Source organism: Ixodes scapularis, unplaced genomic scaffold, assembly GCF_016920785.2.
Source record: "Ixodes scapularis isolate PalLabHiFi unplaced genomic scaffold, ASM1692078v2 PGA_scaffold4__175_contigs__length_147842914, whole genome shotgun sequence".
Classification (NCBI taxonomy): Eukaryota; Metazoa; Arthropoda; class Arachnida; order Ixodida; family Ixodidae; genus Ixodes; species Ixodes scapularis.
In genome coordinates this window covers 114,998,448-115,017,541 of record NW_024609879.1, presented here as the reverse complement: position 1 = coordinate 115,017,541, position 19,094 = coordinate 114,998,448, and the positions used below count along the sequence as shown (strand labels likewise).

Below are 19,094 nucleotides of genomic sequence, written 5' to 3'. Positions count from 1 at the left end.
GACGCAAGTCAAAGTGAACAAAAGAAAGTAAACTCGTAATTTAATCGCAGCTGCGGCAAGCACACATATAAACACGAACTATGAAACTCGGCTGTTTCTTTTTTGTACAAGCACGTATCGGCGCTACGAAGATAAATAAGCTCAATATCGGGGTGCTAGAGCGGACGTCGAACAAGACGGCTTTCTGCAAATAAGGCTGGCACAACCGCTTCCTAACTGCCCACAAACCTGCCAACAGGGACGTCCTGCATTTCACAGGGAGTGCGCTCTTGCCTCTGCGTGTAAGGCGGGGGTAAGCCATTCGACGCGGGTAACAGACGCACCCGCTTTCCGAAGTTTGTTGACGGCGTCGTTTCTATGCAGAGCGCAAGTTTGTCTGCTTCTTGCACACGGGTTGCTATGATGTACGGACGCTGAGCTCTTATTGGCTGAATGTAAAAAAACGGTGGGTAGACCTTGAGGCATTTAGCAGCGAGGTTTAATCGCTATTTCTGGGTAGACCTCAATGCTAGATTAAGGTATCTAGCATTGAGGTCTACCCGCTATCCTGTCAATCATGGCCAATCGGAGCTTGGCATCATTCTGACGTCACCGCAACTCCTGCGCAAGAAACAGACGACTTGCTCTTTGCATAGCTGCATCCCGATAAAACGAGTTTTGCGGTAAAATCATGGTGCCTAGAACGCGTCTCCAAACTGGCGTGTTTCGCGCCCTATTCCACCTATGCGTCGAAAGTGGTCCCGAAGCAGCAACAAACGACGTCGCAAAGGCCGGAGTGTCGTGTCGCCGGATGTCGCGATCCCAGCGGCGGGGCGTAGATGTTCCAGCAAAAGCGTGAGCGAACGCGGGCGTCTTGGCGCCAAAGCTTCCGTGGGCTGTCGAGCTGGAGAGGGGCCTGCAGTAGAGAGGGCGTCTGGCACATTGACCACCGGTGCCGCGACACCGCCAGTACCGCGGCCAGCGACGACACGACGCTTCTAAGATGGCGTCGGGCGGTAATCAAGGGACAACTTTTGAGGACGCGGGAAGCACGCCGGTTTGAGACGCATAACGGACACCGTGGTACAACTAACGACGACGTTTAGGGGATGCCGAGAGCTTGCGTGGAACCCCTTGATTCTCTTTTTTTTTTTTTTTTGTCTGTCGGAAGTTGCAATTTTAGAGACACTCTTTCCAGTCCACTAAACGAACGTCAGATTGCGACGTTCGAAAGCGTTCAACGGCCAAACGCGTGCGGAAAAGCTCCGGGGCGTTCCTTCTCTTCAAAGTTTTCACGTCGCGAAGCTATTCTCTTCGCAAGTTCTCGAGGCGCGCCTGGAGGTCTGCATCTGCGTCTCCGACCGCTGCCGCGGCCGGAACTCCTCCGGCCTTGGTCTTCTGCGCCGCGGCCAGAGATCCGCCGGCTTCCGGCAGATCCGTCAGTTTCTCGGACAGCTGGAGGCCGAGCTCGTCCAAGACTTCCGACACGATGGCGTCGCTGCAAATACGTTTCGTGAGAGTTGGACGTAAAACCTGCTACGCAACAGTTGTCGTCGCTCTTTTGAATCCGATATTGTTTAAACTGGTGGTCGTAAAGAGCTTATTTGCTAACACCACTCTTTCCTCGATGAAGTTTGTATTTTGAATAATTTCTTTTGTTGCACTTGTTGATGCGCCGAGCTGTGAAAATACTATCTATTTACCTTGAGTGTTCCACATCTCGTATTATTTAATGTTGTTATATTTCTACTATTGACAGATCCCTCATTGCCATTCTTGTATATATATGTATAGTATATATAAATCAAATCAAATCAAAGTTTATTTAGACAACCGTCGATATATCAAATCAAATCAAAGTTTATTTAGACAACCGTCGAGAATACAACATCTATCATGTTGTAATTTTGTTTACATGTATGTACACATATAAGGTATTTTTGAAAATCAAATCGCTCCTGCAAGAGCTATGCATAAAACAAAAGAGGCCTAAATTACAATTTTTTTTTTTTTTAATTCATTTTTCATTTTTGAGGTTTTCATTTTTAGAAACTAATTATACACCCTTACACTAAATTTGATAACCATATGCCAAATACTTACGTTGATATGAAATATTGTCAACACATTGTGACGCAGTAACAAAGTAAAGTAGTTCAATGTTTGAATGCATTTTTCTCAGTTCCACTTTCTGCTGCAAATTTCATACAAAGGAATCTTTTGCTTGGAGGTGAAAATATTCCGATACCACAATCAAGATGTTTCTGAACTGAAATTTACTGGGGAATCTGGCTATCTACTTTACTTTGTTGTAAGTTAAAGTCCTCGTTGAGAAAAAGCTATGTTTTCAAGCATCGACATAGGACAGATACGCATCTCGTATTTTGAGGTAATGACACTTCCTGAAATATTTACATTAGAGTTATAAAAACTAGATAGCCCGAAGTCCCACATCCCCCACATTATATTCAAGCAGTCAAAATGGTTCTTAATAGGTTCATTTGCATATCATAGATTTCTTAAGAAAGAGTGACACATCTTCTTATGCAGGTATGTAAAATTGTCCTAGAGAGCTGAAAGTTCGCACAGTACACCTACACCTGATGTTGAATCTCCTCTGCAAATTTCATTCCGATCACTTGAATAGTTCAGAAGTTCATTCTCTAGCCAGTGTCCCCCCTTAAGGAAAATTATCAGTGTTCAGTGTAATAAGTAATTAATCACTTTTTAGATATTAAATTTTTAATTATTGGCTCTACTTCATTAAAACAAAATGTTTCGATCAAGTAGTGTTCAGTAAAAGAAGAATGGGAGTGCTTTCTCCAACTCCCGTCGGACGAGGGAGGGCTTTGTGCAGATCAGTCCTCCGATGCTGGAAGGAACATAGTCCTGTCGGAGGGGGGAGGCCCGTGTGGCCAACACTCTTTCGACGCCGGAAGTGACGCAGAACCGTCGGAGGAGAGACGGGCCATTTTATATACTGTAAATGACTTATTTTTCGCGAGCTCAATACGCCTCGCAAGTGGGCTCATTTTCGTCTTCTGCGCATGAGAAAGGAAGTAGCGGTGACGTCAGAACGCCGAGCCCTGAATGGCTGATCGCGACCCCCTATCTGAGCGTCGTCTGCTCCTTTGCAACGTCGTCTGCTCGCAATATCGTCTGCGTCTGTCTTACCTTTCCTGCGACTTCCGGAGCGAACTCGACTTTGTCTTTAAGAGAGAGCAGACGAAATAACTCGAGCGGTACGTTGTTTTTGTCTAACAACTAGCAGACGCGCATCAAGGAGGGAAGTCAAAGGACTCACTAGCGAGGTGTCTCGAGGCGCCGAGGTTTGTTTGCTAAGAACCGAGAGTAAGCGTGTTAGTGCCTGCAAGTTCCCTCCCAAATACTTTTTCCCTCATTTCGTGTGCGGCGAGACCCCTCATTCTTTAACGGCGTCGGCGGGTTGGCACAGTTAACGTCGTCTGCTTTACGTCTGCTAATCAAAGCGATGGCTGCTTTACCTTTCCTGCGTCTGTCGGAGATTCACCGCTTTTTCACCGGCGAGAGTCACCGTTGCCTCGGGAAACAAGGAGATAACAAGAGGAAGAAATTTACCTCTTAATCTAAAATTGAGGTCAGCGATCAAAGTATAATACGGGAAGGGTTCACAAGGGTCGCGCGGGCATATTCTATTCAGCACGCCAGCCGGTCGTGGGCAGACGGTCGCCGAGTCGCGGAATGCCTACTAGGCCTAACTGCCGTACTCGCTTGGTCGTGTTCGGTGGAATCGTGGTCGTTGGAGCTTTTCCCGGGTGTTTGTGGATCCTGCGTTCTTGCTCGTCGTGGTCTGTTTCAAGTACTTTTTACTTTTTTCTTGCTGCTTGAAGTCGAGACGCGTGAGAAGCGCACGTAGAAAAATAAACGTCCGTGGGTCGTCGCGACCGCGACGCTGTCGGCCATGTTGATTTGATCGTAAGAAGTGCGTAAGACAGCTTCGGAGCTGTCGTAGGATTTCGTCGTAACCTGCACAAACAAAAATTTCGTTTCGTGAATACGAATTTGTTCTTAAGCTTTGTCTTACGCACATTTATGGCGTAAGATCGTTTCGTAAATCTGGCCTCTGCACTTCCGAAAGTCGCAGGAAAGGTAAGACAGACGCAGACGACGTTGTGGGCAGTTGACGTTGCAAAGGAGCAGACGACGCTCAGATAGGGGGTCGCAATCAGCCAATCAGGGCTCGGCACTCTGACGTCACCGCTACCCCCTGCGCAAAAAGCAGACGAACTTGCCCTCCGCATATTTCGCGATTTAGGTCGAAGCTGAAGTTTTGGAATGATTCGCAGGTTCTAATTTTCGCGACACGGTGGGATCTCAATATAGATTCCAATGTGTTTACATTTTACCGGAATTCTGCGCAGGAGCTATTTTTTGCGAATTGTAGGCGATTCGCACAAATCGCGAAAATTAGGCCTAAATACATCCCAGTTACAATGCTTTGCTTTTAGTTGATTTCCAGTTAGGCACCCGTTGGTTCCCAACTGGAACCGGCTTATCCCAGTTCTAGTTTTAGACCCCAAGTGGACCCAGTTAGAGATTTAACCGGCCTATCCATTCAACCATCCTGCAGCTGGGTTATGTGCACTTGCTGCTGCAAGTGAGAACCTTAACGCAACTCGGCTGTTGGCCCGTCGAAAGCAACTTATTAGGTATGATATTCAATGATTCGGGTCACGTTTAAAGGGCACATGCAAAGGAAAAAAACATTTTTTTTAAACAACTTGGATGGAAAAAGGATATCATAAAACGATTTTACAACCAAGAAAAAAATTTTAGAGCTACATTTACGGCGCTATACGAATTTGTAGTTGGCGCCGGCGGACGCCGCAAGAAAGTGGCCCTCATTTATCACGTGAAGGGCCCGTATTTGTCACGTGGTGCTCGTGCTCTTTCGGAAGCTTCCTATGGCCTCTAAAAGTAACTTATTTATCTTTGTTTAAAGTATAACAAAAAACTAAGATGAATAAGTAACTTTTTTGAGCCCAAAGGAAACTCCTGAAAAAGCGCAAGCAGACGTGATAGACGAGTGCGCCGGTCAGACGAAGGCGGCGGCGCCCCGAAGCAGACGAACTTGTGCGGCGGCGGCGTCGACGGCAGCGTGGAGAAACGCGTTGAAGCGGCGTTCGCACAACGCTCAGTGTGCAGCGGCGACGCAGCGCGGCGGCGCGGGCCTACCACGTGATTAGCGGCGGCTCCCGCAAGCACCAACTACATATTCGTATAGCGCTGTAAATATAGCTCTAAAAATTTTTTTTTTCATTGTAAAATTGTTTTATGACATCTTTTTTCCATCTAAGCTGTCTAAAAGAAATGTTTTTTTCCCTTTGCGTGTGTCCTTTAAGGTCTTTGCAATACCAAACACCCATCTAAGCGCACGGGCGCACTCAACCGTCGCTACCGTCAGTCACGCTGGTGAGGGAGTATAGACCGTCGTGCTATGTTCCACTCGCTGGCAGTGTGACGAAGGCTATGGGCACCAGATCAGCTACGAGACATTCTTCTTACAGGACGAGCGCCCGGTCAGGACAAGCGTGCAATGTGCAACGCAAGGAGTAGCCAAGTAGGTAGGAGAAGCGCAGAGCATGCCCTAGCACCATGCCCACAATAATAATGTCTCGTGACACACAGACAAGAAAGATGTATTTATATGTACTAATACTATTCTCATAGCTCATAACTTTTGCTAGGCTGCTATTAAATGGGTTACAAATAAACTGGTTTCGTGGCAAAAATGTTTACTGTAAAACTGGATTAAAATCGAACAAGCTGATTTTTATTTTTATTTATTTTTAAAGATACATTATAGTATGTATGTAATAATGATTTCTATTACTTATTTATAATCAACAAGATGGCGTCACTTCCAGCGTCGGAGGAGTAGATTTTATATAGGCGTCATTTGTCCAACGGGAGTCTGAGGAAGTACGGCCAAGAAGATTAGAGGACTGGCGGCTAAAATCAAGGGACGAATAGGGGCTAAATCTGATTAAACAATATTTAACTCGGAGCTTAAAAAAAAAATCCATTTGGCTAGGTGGTGCAAGTCACCGCACGATTCAAAAGGGAACAACTGTTGTGCATCCATCCTGAATCTGTTGTAAGGCTGCACAGGGGAGCTGGATGCACTCAGTTTCAACCAAACACAAGTGAGTGAACCAGCTTTTATGCTGAAAAGAATGGGTGCCGCCGGCTCTACGTGCACCACTTGTGGAGAAGCATGCGCCAAAGGGGCGGACACCAGATTACGGTGGAAAGAGGGTCACCACTCACCTCTCCTCCTCGTCCTCGTCATCGCCCATGGCATCGTCGATGGCGTCGTTCATCATCTCCTCTTTCATGTCCATGATCTCCGACTGCTTCTCAAACTCCTGCATTATCTTCTGGATCTGGGGTAGGTTGAGCTGCAACGCCGGTTGGGCGAGAAAAAATATGGCGCTCACGAACGGACTTCTCAAGATCGCCAAGTAAGAAAGGCACGGGGCCAGTAACCTAGCTAAAGAACTCGTCGGTGACGAGAACAAAACTGGTCATCAATGTCGTCTGCAGACGTTCGTCACCAACTGTTTGGGCGACCACGCTGCTAAAGAGCACTGAACACGTTTGTTTCCAATCCTTTGTCGAGCAGAAATTTTGTTTACTACGAGCTTGACAGACGTTGAGTAGTAGAGCTGGATGAAGAGGAATTCATCCTTGTCTTGAGTTCTTGTCACTCCTCAAAAAACACAAGTCTTAAACCTTTTTTTTTTTTTTTTTTTTAAGTGCTTGGGTAGGATTATAGGCAAAATATTCTTTTCCAGAAAAAAAATGTTTCTTGTACCTCATTTTTAGTAGAGAGAGATTGTGAAACAAGCTTCTACAGCTTGTCTCCCTCCCTAGAAAAATATATTAGTGCTCTTTTCGCAGCAAACATAAACTAGACATCGCCGAACGCTCGTTCTCTGCCCAATACAGTGATTTCTCGTCGAAATGGACACCTCCGTTCCCCTAAAAAATCGTCCATAATGTGAGTTGTCCATAATAACGAGACAAAAATGCATGTATTTTCCCAGTTTGTCCCAGAAAGTGGTGTCCATATAGCGGGGTATTTATATTAACAGGGTCCATATTAACGAGACATGACTGTATAGTGCTAAGTGGTCCGCACCAGATGCCAATGTTTTGGAACTAAACAATGTCTCAATCAAAAGTTATTCCAATGGGAAAATGGGATCCATTTTTGGTAACTGGTGCCATTTGGCTGCACATATTCAGGAGCTCTGTCGGCCGCCATCTTTTTATAAAACATTTCAGAAAATCGCTTAATCGTAACTTTTAAAGAAGACGTTTCATTTTGAAATTTGTAGGCAACCTGGAGATCTAAAGCGTTGGAGCCGGAGGCTCGCATGCCAAATCATCCGCAGTCATTTGCACCGCGAGGGGGCCACCACTGATAAAAGGCGGTCTCAGTGGATGTGCAACGGCTTTTTATATTCACCGGCATCGCTCGCGCCGCGGGTGATGACAGTGAATGTTTTGTCGAACCAGTGTGTCGTGTCATTCTTCGAAACGGGTAGGAGCAAAAGAATTCATTCACACAAATTTCGGCATCTGTTTTGAACTGCCAGCGCTACATTTTGGCAGAAAATTAGCGTTCGGCGACGCATATTTTATTTTTGAGGTGAAGAAAGAATCTTGTAACTTTTTGGGAGGAACACCCTGTATTTTGAGACGTCTCACAACGTAAATATCGCACTAGAATGATTTTTATTTCAATGAAAAAGTTCATTTTGCGTGACATACTTCTTACCTAAGCACCTAAAAAACAAAACAAAAATGTTGCATTAATTTTTATTTCAACTATTTTGTGACATGTATGTACTATTTAAGCACTTAAAAAAGTGCATGTGTCATCTCCTCTGGTTCCTCGATCCCTGCTTTTCAAGAAGCTAAAAAATTAGTTCTGATGGAAAATCGATAAAGAGCTCAAGGAGCACTTTATCGATTTTCGTGCATTAACTCTCATCCTTTGCACCGAAGGTCATAGAAGTTTGTATTTTTCGTACAAACTTCTACGACTAACTGCCAGGATCCCGACATCCGACACCATGTCACTCCGGCTTTTCCGGCGGCGCTTGTTGCCCCTTTGGGACCCCTTTTGATGCACGTGAGTGGTATGGGACACTAGACGCATTGGCAGAAGACACATTCCAGACACCGTGCTACGACCAAAGACGACACGTGCCACGGCAGGGCGATATTGCCTACACACCTGTCTGTTCATGTTCTGCATGGCCCGCGTGACCCCCTTCATGGCCTGCGCCATGGCGTTCTGGGACCGCAGGGTCTGGATCTTGAGGGACACCGCCTGGATGTTGGCCCGCATCAGGATGAACTTTTTCACCTGGCGTCTGGTCCGCACGAGGTCCCTCGCCATGATCTTGACCGCGTCCTGCGAGCGAATCGGGCAGGCGCCACTGGGCTATGAAAGTGTGTGCAGCGTACGACATTCCGCAAAAGGCTGCATGCACTAAGAGTGCGTCCCACGGCCCAGGAGGCAAAAAACCGCAGCACACAGGAGGCAATGATTGGAATGGCTTGTATGCAACCCCCCCGAAAAATCTCTTCTTCACTTTCCTGGGTGTACAGAACAAAAGAGTTTGCCCTAAAAAATTCCTTCTTGGAAATACCCGATGGGCGGTCCCCACAAAAGCAGCTCTTCCACGATCGGAGACCGCTTAATGCCTTTTTCTATCGCCCTCTCTCGCTGCACTGCCTCGTTTTTTTGTGTTTTTTTTTCAGAAAGGCTATTGTACAACTTATTGCCTGCTGCAGCATTGGGTCGGTAGTAGAAGCTATGCCTCCAGTGCGAGCTCTGCACTTTCGAAAGCACTTCAGTGCATGCATGGCCAAGGCACTGGAGGCAGAGCTACTCCCGCAGATCTTGCATTCCAACAGACCACCGATGTTCTGCGCGAGAGACCTTCTTAGCAAGGTGGTACGTTGGGCTCGGTGGCGATCATTGAACAGGATGAAAAACAGTGCTCAAAGGAAAAGGACCACAGGAGGAACATCCGCTGTTCGTCCCGTCACATTCCGTCCTTCTGTTTCATTCCTTTGAGCGCTGTTTTTATCCCGTTCAATTATCCTCTTAGCTTCCCCTTCCGAATTGACAGTGCCATGCAGAAAGGAGACAAGAAACTAACAGAGGGCAAGAGTTCCAAAATCAAGCTCCTGGGACTCGTGCTCTTCGGTACTCCAGAGACCCCAGATGGCATGTGGTATTTGGTGAATGAATTGGGGAGCAACAAAAGAGGAAAGGCATGGGGAGGAGCTTTTTCTCGTGAAGGAATGACCGGCAGGACCGACCATCTGGTTGTCCTTGGCCATCTTCTTGATGTCCATGATGATCTTCTTCTCCTGCTGCTCCATCTTGGCCCGCTCTCGGTCCAGGTCACGCATGGCCTTGTTCAGGGCGCGCTGGTTCTGTCTCAGCATCTCTTCCGGTGTCTTCTTCTTGCCGAACAGCCACTCCATCTCGGCTCTGCGGCGGCCAAAAGAAAAAGTAGTCGCAGCGACACCTTATCGGACCCTAATGTAATCCTCATGTATCTTGCAGGAAACCTGTGATGATGTGCTCGCTTCTGTTGTGGTCGGCGCGTTACACGAGGGAGCCATTGCCAATGTCTGCTGGAAGGGTGACACACCCATTAATTTTATACAGAAAAAAGCCCTCTAGCTGACGCAGCGCAAGACTCGGGTGGCATGATGCGATGTCATTGCAACTGTGGCCAACTAGTCATCATCATCATCATCATTTATTATTCCTTGAAGGCCCAAGGGGCATTATACAAGGGAGTGAACACAAAAAACAAACAAAAAAAAAAATTTATCTACACAAACACGCTGTAATCTAGTTGTGGCTTAGAAAAAAATAAGCTAATGGCTGCAGAAAATTTCTTAGTATCAGATAAGGAAACAATTACGTCAGGCAGCGAGTTCCAGTAGTCAATGGCCAATGGTAAAGTAGACATTTGGTGAGTGACGGTTGATGATGAAATTGGACGGAGTTTACAAGAATGGTCGAGACGAGGGAAAATGCGGTAAGGAGGTGATAACAAAGTTTGTCTGAGATGACTGTTGTAATAAAAGATCCGATGAAGAAGAGAAAGACGAGACATCCTGCAGCGGTGAGAAAGAGTGCCAAAGTTAGCTGATTGGCGAAATCCTGATACGCTTGCGTAAGGGGAATAGTTGGAATAAATAAAACGGAGCGCTCTGCTTTGAATGCATTCAAGGATGTCAGTTAGGTATGCCTGCCACGGTGACCATATGGAAGAAGTGAATTCTGGTTTAGTTCTGACCAAGGTAGTACAAGCTAGTTGTTTTACGGGGAATGTAGCTTGTCTGAGGTTACGGCGAAGAAATCCGAGAGTGCGGTTAGCATCGGCGATGACATGTTATATGGGTGGTCCAAGACAGGTCAGATGTCAGATGAATTCCTAGATATTTATACGATGAACAAGCAGTTACTGGGATGCCAGAAAGGTGGTAAGAGGAGGATAGAACATGTGAACTGCGGGAAAAAGATAGCGATTTACATTTATTATAGTTTAAAGCCATTTGCCATTTATGACACCACTGAATAATGAGTTGGAGATTGTTTTGCAAAATTAGTTGATTGTGGAGTGAATGAATCGGTCTATAGATGACACAGTCATCGGTATGCGAGGCTCATACGTACAGGCATCCTCAACACGTGTAGTTTATAAGCCGGTGCACTAAAGCAGGTGGCATGGCTCTGTGGTAGCACACTTACTTTGCAATCGGCGAACCTGATATGAAATCTTGGCGGTAGCGGTTGGGGATCTTGTTCAAGCATTTGGCAATATCGACAACGGACGCCCTTGCGTCATCATTTCGAGTGGGGGAGAAGAGTTCATAATAGCTACTGTCCATCGTGTGGCCCATTATGCTCCGTTTCACTTTAAAATGGACTGCAGCATACGCTACCAACCATCTCGGTCAATTGAGTGCTGTAAATGTGGCACGTGACTATGCATCTGAACCGTTGCTGCGCCCTTCCCAGAGTTCACGACACTCACACAGCACTGGATTGTCTTCGATGGTTTGTAGTGTCTTATGCCGTCCATAACAAAAGGTGAAGTATAGCATGTCAAGGTCCCCAACCACGGCTGGACACGCACGAAAACGAAACCGGTTATTCCTGCAATGTTTCTCTCCCCTATTCCTATATATCTGCATGCAGCATTTCTTAAATAAATAAATAAATATGCAGGTATATTATTACTGGCTATATGCGAGGCATTGCAAACCTATAGGTATGAGTCTACGGCCTTCTGTGGTGACCTGGCTATCCAGAGGAGTTAATCAAAGCCATATATTAGGAGAGTCTGGCCAGTGGGTGTGGCGACGAAGGCACTGGAGAGAAGAAAATTGAAGGAAAGGGAGGATAGCGCCAAAGGAGCGAGAGAGAAAGAAGGGAACAAGAGGAGACGACCGCCATTTTGATGCAACGCTGTCGGCGCAGAGCACTGTTGAGGCTACGCGTTGTCTGCTACGGACTTATTTTTTTTTCGCCTGAACCAAAGTTTGCATTCAAACGTGGAAAACTTCATTAGTTAGTTTTTTCTTTAAGCCACCGAGGAATAGCACTATATCATTTTCTTGCCAGAGCCTGCCAAATAAAAGGAAAGAACCGAAATTTAGATGTCGATCCGATGCATTCCGCCGGGCGAATGAATGAAGATGGCGGCCCTCCCTGCTCAGCTGGGAGTCCACGCGCATGCGCTCACGCCTCTCGCTCTCTGCCGCGGGCTGATTGGCGGGGCGTTACGGCGGTGAGATCATAGACTGGCCAAACTCTACCCAACATCATGAACGAAACGCCTGTCGATCATATTGCAGCACTAGCACGCTTGTTCACTGATGCGATAAATACAAAGTACTCCAAGTTCCGCGTGGTTCTGACCTTTCCCTGTCACTCCTTTCGTTAACTGGAAAGTACTATGTGATACGGAGGAGTATGCTCGTACGATGAAATGCGAGTTCATCTGAGCACCTCTGAAGCAAGGGACCAGGCGCGTAATCGGAACGATGGGCTCTGTCCCGCATGGATATTTGAGCAAAACATTACTCGTTAGAAATGCACCCGCCTCGTTACACGGCACTGGTGAGATGGAAGACGGGAGCCCGACACAAAATCAGATGTTGTAATCGCGATGCAAATGACAACTCTTGGACCAACCCCACAGCGCAGATAAGCGTCGTCGGTTTAGATCTAGCATTTGTATTTCGATGAAACCAACGTCGACCTACGTATTGCGGTTCCGATGAGCTAGTAGAAGGCAATCAGGTCGCTCGCATACAACCAGGGTAGAGTTGGGACACTGTTTCGACGAAGCTGCGCACAAATCGCCGATGAAATCTTTCACGGCAGGTGACTCAACGGGAGCGACCACAGGCAAAGCTGACAAGACACAGACAAACACAGATGATTGCAAAGAGATATGGCGGCACGCCTTGTGATGACACACAATGAGACCGGAGGGCACCGACAACTTCAGTCGGTCGGTAATTTTTAATTTGTAAATATAAGATCGATATCTCCTTACAAAGCAAAATACGGCCTTTAAAAGATACGCCATATGGCGTTATAAGCTTTTAAGCAATAAAATAAGCAAACAAGACGGACACCACTAAAGCCACAAAAAGTCGTTTTGGTCACGCTAGTAACCCTAGACCCTAGAGTGAGTGTCACGTGCTCTTTAATTTTCAGTCTTTCAGTTATTTGCCTTATTTTCTTGTTTGCGTAAGTTTCATGAGAATTTATAAGACAAATTTAGTATTCTATTTGGTTGTTTTTATCTCAAGCATATAGTTTATTTAAGTAGTTTTCAGTAAGTTTTGTTTTTGAGGAGCTTAACTCGAGGGCCGCTCGAGTCAATTAAACCGACTAAACGAGTAAACGGATTAGGTGAACACGCCTCCGTGGAAAGCGAGCATTCTCCGGCTGCCATCTTGGGCTAAAACTATGTTGGTTCAATGCGAGTGGCTTCATTCAGTAATCGCGTCCTGTGGGATTCTGCGTTCGGCGGCGGACGTGGACGTGCTCGGCCGATGCAGCAGCCAGCCTGCTCGACATCTCTAACCCGTGGCCGGCCGTAGCACAGACTCATTGCCCACCAAAGCGTCCATGTGAAGGGAAGAAAAGGATCGAGAGCACGACCGCGCTCTTCATCGCACAGGCTTCATTCACGACGAGCGCTCAGTGTCAGTCCTAATTTAACGTCCACGAGCACTTCGCAACCCTGCAACGCTCAGCTGGGCCGTTACCGACCGGTACCGACGCCGCATCGTACAACGGACTGTTACGACTGCCCGACCCTGTGTTGTAGAACGGTGCTCAGAGTCGCGAAACGGACCCGTGCGCTGTGCACAGCTTCGCACAACAACTGTGCCGTGGGACTCCCATTTGCTCTCCTTATTTATTTGCTTGAGAGTTTGTAAGCCTAATCGGAAAATATCGGCGTTGGGTCTGCGAAAAGCAGGCCCCCGCGGTCGCTGCGACCCTTGTTCGGCGTTGGGGGAAGGACGAACAATCGGTGCTTTTGTTGCGCTGTCACTGGCGAGCGGCTGTTGTGTCTCCGGGTCAAGTGTTGGGGCCCGAGTGCCGCGGCCGCTAGTGTGCCACCAACTTCGTGGCTTATCTTGATCGCTGGAAGCAACGATCAACTTCGTCGGCTGGCTCTGATTGTGCGTTTGTGTCTATATAGAGACGAAAAAATCGGCACGTCGCAGCCCGTCCGTCGGTAAGTGAAATTCGTTTGGCACGGCGTACGCTCCCTTCGCTGCATCGAACTCTTGCTCTTTTACTAGCTGTGCGGCTGTGCTTAGTTGGTGGCTTATCGACACTCTTGAGTTCGGGAGGCGTCGCTATTCCGCGATTCACGTACTTCCTTTGTTTGGCGTACTAGCGCTCTATGGGCCGTTTTGCTCTCTTCGTAACTCGTGATTGATGCCACAACGTGAAAGTGTGCGCTAACCCCGATGATGACAGCGGAGTTTTGGGCCCGGAATGTCTCTTTAACGAAGAATAGCGACTGACACAGTTCACATGAAGTGTTTCATGTCGGGTGAGGAGCATATTACGCAGCCAACTGTTCCCCTGTACTGTTCATTGTGTTGTTACTCTACCGCGTGTGAGTTGGTACGATTGCCGTTTCGTCGCTGCAGGCCGATTCGTTTTCCCCGTGAGTCACGTTCGAATTAAACAGAAACAAAAATTGGAGCAGAAGCGCGCGACTGTTCTTTCGGGATTGGCAGCTAAAGTTGTGCGTCGGCAAAACGCACCTCTAATCGTTTTTGTTTTGTGTTTTTGCTTTTACAGCCGTCAACATGTTTTGGAAGTTCAACCTGATCACCACCTCCCACTTGGAGACGCTCCTTGGGAAGGAGGTGGGCTTTTTTACTCGACACAAGCCTTGGCAAAAAAACGACCTTCTCTTGGCTTTCGCACATTTAGACAATGTCTACCGAATTACAAGTTGTTTGCTATGTTGTGCCACTTAAGAGGGCATGTTCCAGCATCAGGTGGCCTTTTTTGTAGTCTACTAAACCATTAGTTGCCTCACAGGTATGGCATGAGCACACCAGTACACCATTCAGAAAATTTTCAGCATGAGCACCAATTTACAAAGGTGTCTTAGCACCTTCAATGCACGTTTGCAAGTACGATCTCAGGTCGCCGCCATCTTCTTGCTTGCTTGGGGTGTGCTTAGGAGAGTCATAATCCAATTATGACGCCTTAGCAAGAGGTCGTAATCTGATTATGACGCGAGCAATGTGGCGGTGCCCTGAGGCTCTACTTTCAAACGTGGTAGGCAGCGAGCGTGTTCTGGAGGCCAAATGTCCACTGTGTCTGCATTCTTAGCCTGTCGCCGATCATAGTACATTGGCTGTCCCTTTAATTATTAGCATCTGCAAGTTTGCGTCATATTGGATGTAACGTGTCCTCAGTCCCCAAAACTCCAGCCACGTTAGGGAAAATAGCCGGCTAATGAGGCTGAAGGACAGCAAGCTATCCAAAGCCATTCTTGTGCTTTACGCCATAACTGGGAAGAAGTTTTTGGGCCCACCTGGTGGGAATCGCCTTTCTGTGGATGTCGTAACATTCGAGCCAGACTTTGGAACAACAGCGCATTGCACAAACAAGAAGGGGGCCTCTAAAGCCCCGCAACCAACCAGGAGCATTGATTCGCTCTGTGCTTTTGTCTAGAATGTCACGCTGAAGGAGTTGATGGATGAAGAGGACATTCTTCAGGAGTGCAAGGCTCAGACCAAGCTGCTTATTGAGTTGTAAGTTATGACACCTTCTGCCGCCTGCAGCCTCTCTCTTTCTCTCGTAGCAATGGCCCAAAAAAGGTGTCGCTTGGTCGCGGGAAGACCTCTGTGCAGCTCTGGACTGTGGCGACAAACAAGAATGCTGCAACTCACGCACTCGTGACCTTGTATTGTCTGTTCTAGGTCAATGATTGTTCTTACTAATATCCCGACTGCAAAATTGCTACATTTCTCTGGTGGACTTGTAGAAGCAAAAAAAAAATGATGGCTTCATTTTGTGCGAGCATTGATTTGAATAACATGACATGCTCATTTCAATATAGTTCTCTTGGAAAATATCAGAATTTTCTATAAAATTTGGCTAAATAGGGGCTGAGATGAGCAAGGTGTTAATTCGGTAACATCGGTTTGGAAAGAATAACTATGCACAGGATGGACTCTCACTTGTTAATGGAGCGCAGTGGTTTGCTCTTTGTTTCGGGAGTTTTTCTCGTTTTGAAACATAGTCGCTTGTCGGACTATCAGTTTCATGTTTAAAGACACCCCCAGCCAGCTGGCTTAGGCTGTTTTTATAACCCGATTACTAGAAAATATGTATAGGGTGAAAGCACCGCTGAATTTCACTTTAATCAAAGCAAAATAAAAGAAAGTGAAAAAAAAAAAAAACAATGCAAAAAGCTTTGCTTTTTTGTTTTAGAAATTGCTTATTGCCTGAGAAAGCAAGTTGTAGAAAGTGAAATATTGGTATTTTTTAAAGTAAATTATGTAAAATGGTACAGAGTGAAGAGCGACCTGCGTCAATCTGTTTGAGGTTTCGAGATTTTTCTGAAGACTGCAAACGTAGGCAATCTCTCACTTTTTTTTTTTTTTCCCTGCTTTTTTTTTTAATATAAAGTTTGATTCGGCCCGACGTCATGGACGAGCTTGTGAGCCTGATCATCCAAGAACCAGCAGAAGACATCGATGAGAAGCTGCGCTACAAGTGAGGGCTGCTGCCATTTCCTGCAGCATATTTTTTTTTCTGGTTGTTCAGAAATCACATAGTGGAAGCGACACAGCTTCTTTCTCTTTTGCCATCTGCGATCAAGTTGGGAGTTCCGTACGCTTATTGTCCGAGGTGGCCGAGGGAGAATCGTTGTTGCTCAACTGCTACTCTCGGTGCGATGTATAGCAGCCCCACGGCCATTGTGCAATGTTATACTTCTCTTTAGGAGTGTATTTAATATGCTTATCATGTTGAGCGGTGACGTCGAGTCTAACCCTGGACCCGACATGGCTCAGCTTATGGAATAGCTGCAGGTAATCTCCAAAGACGTGAAAGATATAAAAGAAGGGAAGGCTGTGACGGACTCACTAATGGCAGAAACAAACGGGAGACTGACCACAATCGAACAAAGAGTGGACAACCTGACCCAGCTGACAGCAACTTTGGTGGCCTTCCAGGATAAGATCTTGGCTCTTGAAAGAAAATGTCGACTTTCTAATGGCTAAAATTGACGACTTAGGAAACCGGAGCAGACGGAATAATTTTATTGTATACGCAATTCACAAAACAGTGGATGAGGATAGCACCTTTCTTTAAAACCTTGTGAAGAAAGATGTGTTTGAAAGTATCCTAAAAGTTCAAACTGGCTGGAATAGAAAGAATACATCGACTGGGCAGGAAAAGCGCTAACAAAAACAGGCCAATCATTCTTAAGCTACTCGATGGTAGAGACAAAACTAAAATTTTAAGCAGTTGCCGGCTATTGAAGGGTTCGGCTTGTAGCATTTCGCAAGATTTTTCCCCACGAGTGCCACCAATTCGAAAAAAAGCTATGGGAAAGTTCCAAAGACCTACGAAAAAATGGCGATAAAGTTATCTTTCAACAAAATAAAAATAAATGGCAAGGCTTTTTGATGGGATGACACTGCGAACAAAAGAGTGCCACTAAATTATACCAGACAAGAAGATACTAATTGACTGCGGGCCAGTACCTGCGGACAGCTGCTGCTCTTTGATTATACCAGACAAGAGGATACTTATTGACTACGGGACAGACGGGGCAGAGCGCGGCAAATCGCAAATGCCAACGTCAGGTCCTGAGCGGAGGAACAAGGAAGAGAGTGACAGGAAGGCAGAGAAAGAAAGCGGACAAAAAGATATGCGCATTCGCTTTGTTACGACGAGTTGAATTGGATTGAGTATGTGCCAACTATATTTCTTTTCCTGCAGTGCATAGCACCAATGTTTTCTCGGAAAATTAAGTTAGAAAAGACCAGGGTGTCGAACCTGAACCGAACCGAAAACCGGAACTGAACCCGAACCTGAACCGTTATATTGTTATCGCGATGAACCCGAACCGGAACTGAACCGGAAAAATAATAACGGTTACCGGCTCATGTCAAAACGGTTCGGCCACGCGCTGTTGACAGTGAATGTGCTATCAATGCCATTTGTTTTTTAAGTGCCGTCAACTGACACACACCTCGCTTACATATTTTTCTTCACTCAGTCTTAGGAATATAAACGCTGCATCCATGAATCTTGACATAGGAACCAGTATTGCACTGGTCGCGGCTTGCACGGAAGAAAGAGAATTGGAAGGCTGTGCAAAAAAAAAAAAAAAAAAAAATCGCGTCACGGGATTTCATTTTTCTACAATCTCGTAAATCCTAAATGCTGCTGTGTGCTCATTTCATAACACGTTTCTAGAACGCACGAGTTCTTGAAGCTTGCTTCCATCGGAATGAGGGAAGAAAAGGCTGTGGAGTTTGATAATAATGCATCCGGTTTCGTGTAGGCACTTAGAGGCTAACATATTTGTGAGACAGCGAACTCTTCTATTTTAATATTTATCCTATTGCGTCCTTCTGGCGTTGCGTTCGGTGAAGTGTTTTTCATATTCTGTATCTTGTTTAATGAAAACTTCTTTAACGGTCTAATTTGAGTTACCGGAGGCTAGTTCAAATAAAGAAAGCTGTATTTTCCCCCCACTGTTCCTTCAATTGCTTACACGCCGAGGTGGCGGAATAGTTAGCGAGTTCTACTTGTAAGTGGGTTTGTAAGGAGGTCGCGGATTTTACAGCTACTGCGTCGGACCCAATTAGATGAAGTCCGAATGCGTAAACATCGGTGAGGTAACCTTTGAGTGCACATAAAGAAACCGTTCCTGGTAGAAATCCCTGAGCCTTACACTATGATGTAGCCCGTTTCGTATGTGCTGATTTCAGATGTTTTATTTGTAATTTATTTTGATGTTGCGATTTGTCATTTATAATTTCCGAACCGGTTCGCGAACCGGTTCGCGGATCGAATTAATCGAACCGGAACTGAACCGGAACAAAATAAATTTACCTGAACCTGAACCGTAACCGAACCCGTATTTTTTTCGGTTCGACACACTGGAAAAGACTATAGGTATCAACCTTGTAAGAGATATTCATGAGCCTCTTTGTGTACATTATTTTTTTATTTTATTTATTGGTACTGTCGCCCTTTGCTCGAAGGCAATTACGGGGGTGGTCAAAGAAATACATTCCGAGAGAGTTGGACGAAAGCGATAGTTTGTAACAAACAAAATATACTTGGACAATTACACTGAAGTAACAAATGCATGAGTTCAACGAAAGAAATCTTTATAACAAAAATTGCGGCTCTTTTTTAGACAAATAAGCTAATATTTAAATTTTTTTTTTACATTAGTACCAGCTTTTTGGTAGTACACCCCACCAGTTTTGTAGTACAGCGATGTCTT

The 19,094-nt window shown here is 45.9% G+C and overlaps 2 protein-coding genes across 5 annotated transcripts in view; one reads left to right on the top strand and one right to left on the bottom strand.

Moving 5' to 3' along the window:
• Positions 1-8: 8 nt before the first annotated feature.
• Positions 9-12,551, bottom strand: LOC8028565 (charged multivesicular body protein 2a). The gene is made up of 5 exons (XM_029992390.4): positions 12,334-12,551; positions 9,364-9,538; positions 8,267-8,446; positions 6,289-6,419; positions 9-1,477 (listed from the first exon to the last, which is right to left on the bottom strand). The coding sequence occupies exons 2-5, from the start codon at positions 9,529-9,531 to the stop codon at positions 1,285-1,287; spliced, it is 672 nt and encodes a 223-aa protein (XP_029848250.2). The 5' UTR covers positions 9,532-9,538; positions 12,334-12,551; the 3' UTR covers positions 9-1,284.
• Positions 12,552-13,013: 462 nt separating this feature from the next.
• Positions 13,014-19,094, top strand: part of LOC8028566 (serine/threonine-protein phosphatase 6 regulatory subunit 3) — a 54,683-nt gene continuing 48,602 nt past the window's right edge. Inside the window, exons 1-4 of one of the 4 annotated variants that reach the window (XM_029992393.4) lie at positions 13,014-13,826; positions 14,405-14,472; positions 15,293-15,372; positions 16,253-16,339. In XM_029992393.4, the coding sequence (XP_029848253.2) occupies positions 14,413-14,472; positions 15,293-15,372; positions 16,253-16,339 (227 nt within the window). In that variant the 5' untranslated portion in view covers positions 13,014-13,826; positions 14,405-14,412. Of the gene's footprint in view, positions 13,827-13,878; positions 14,151-14,404; positions 14,473-15,292; positions 15,373-16,252; positions 16,340-19,094 lie in introns of those variants that run through there. The other 3 variants (XM_040499626.2, XM_029992392.4, XM_029992391.4) reach the window with 3 other exon arrangements.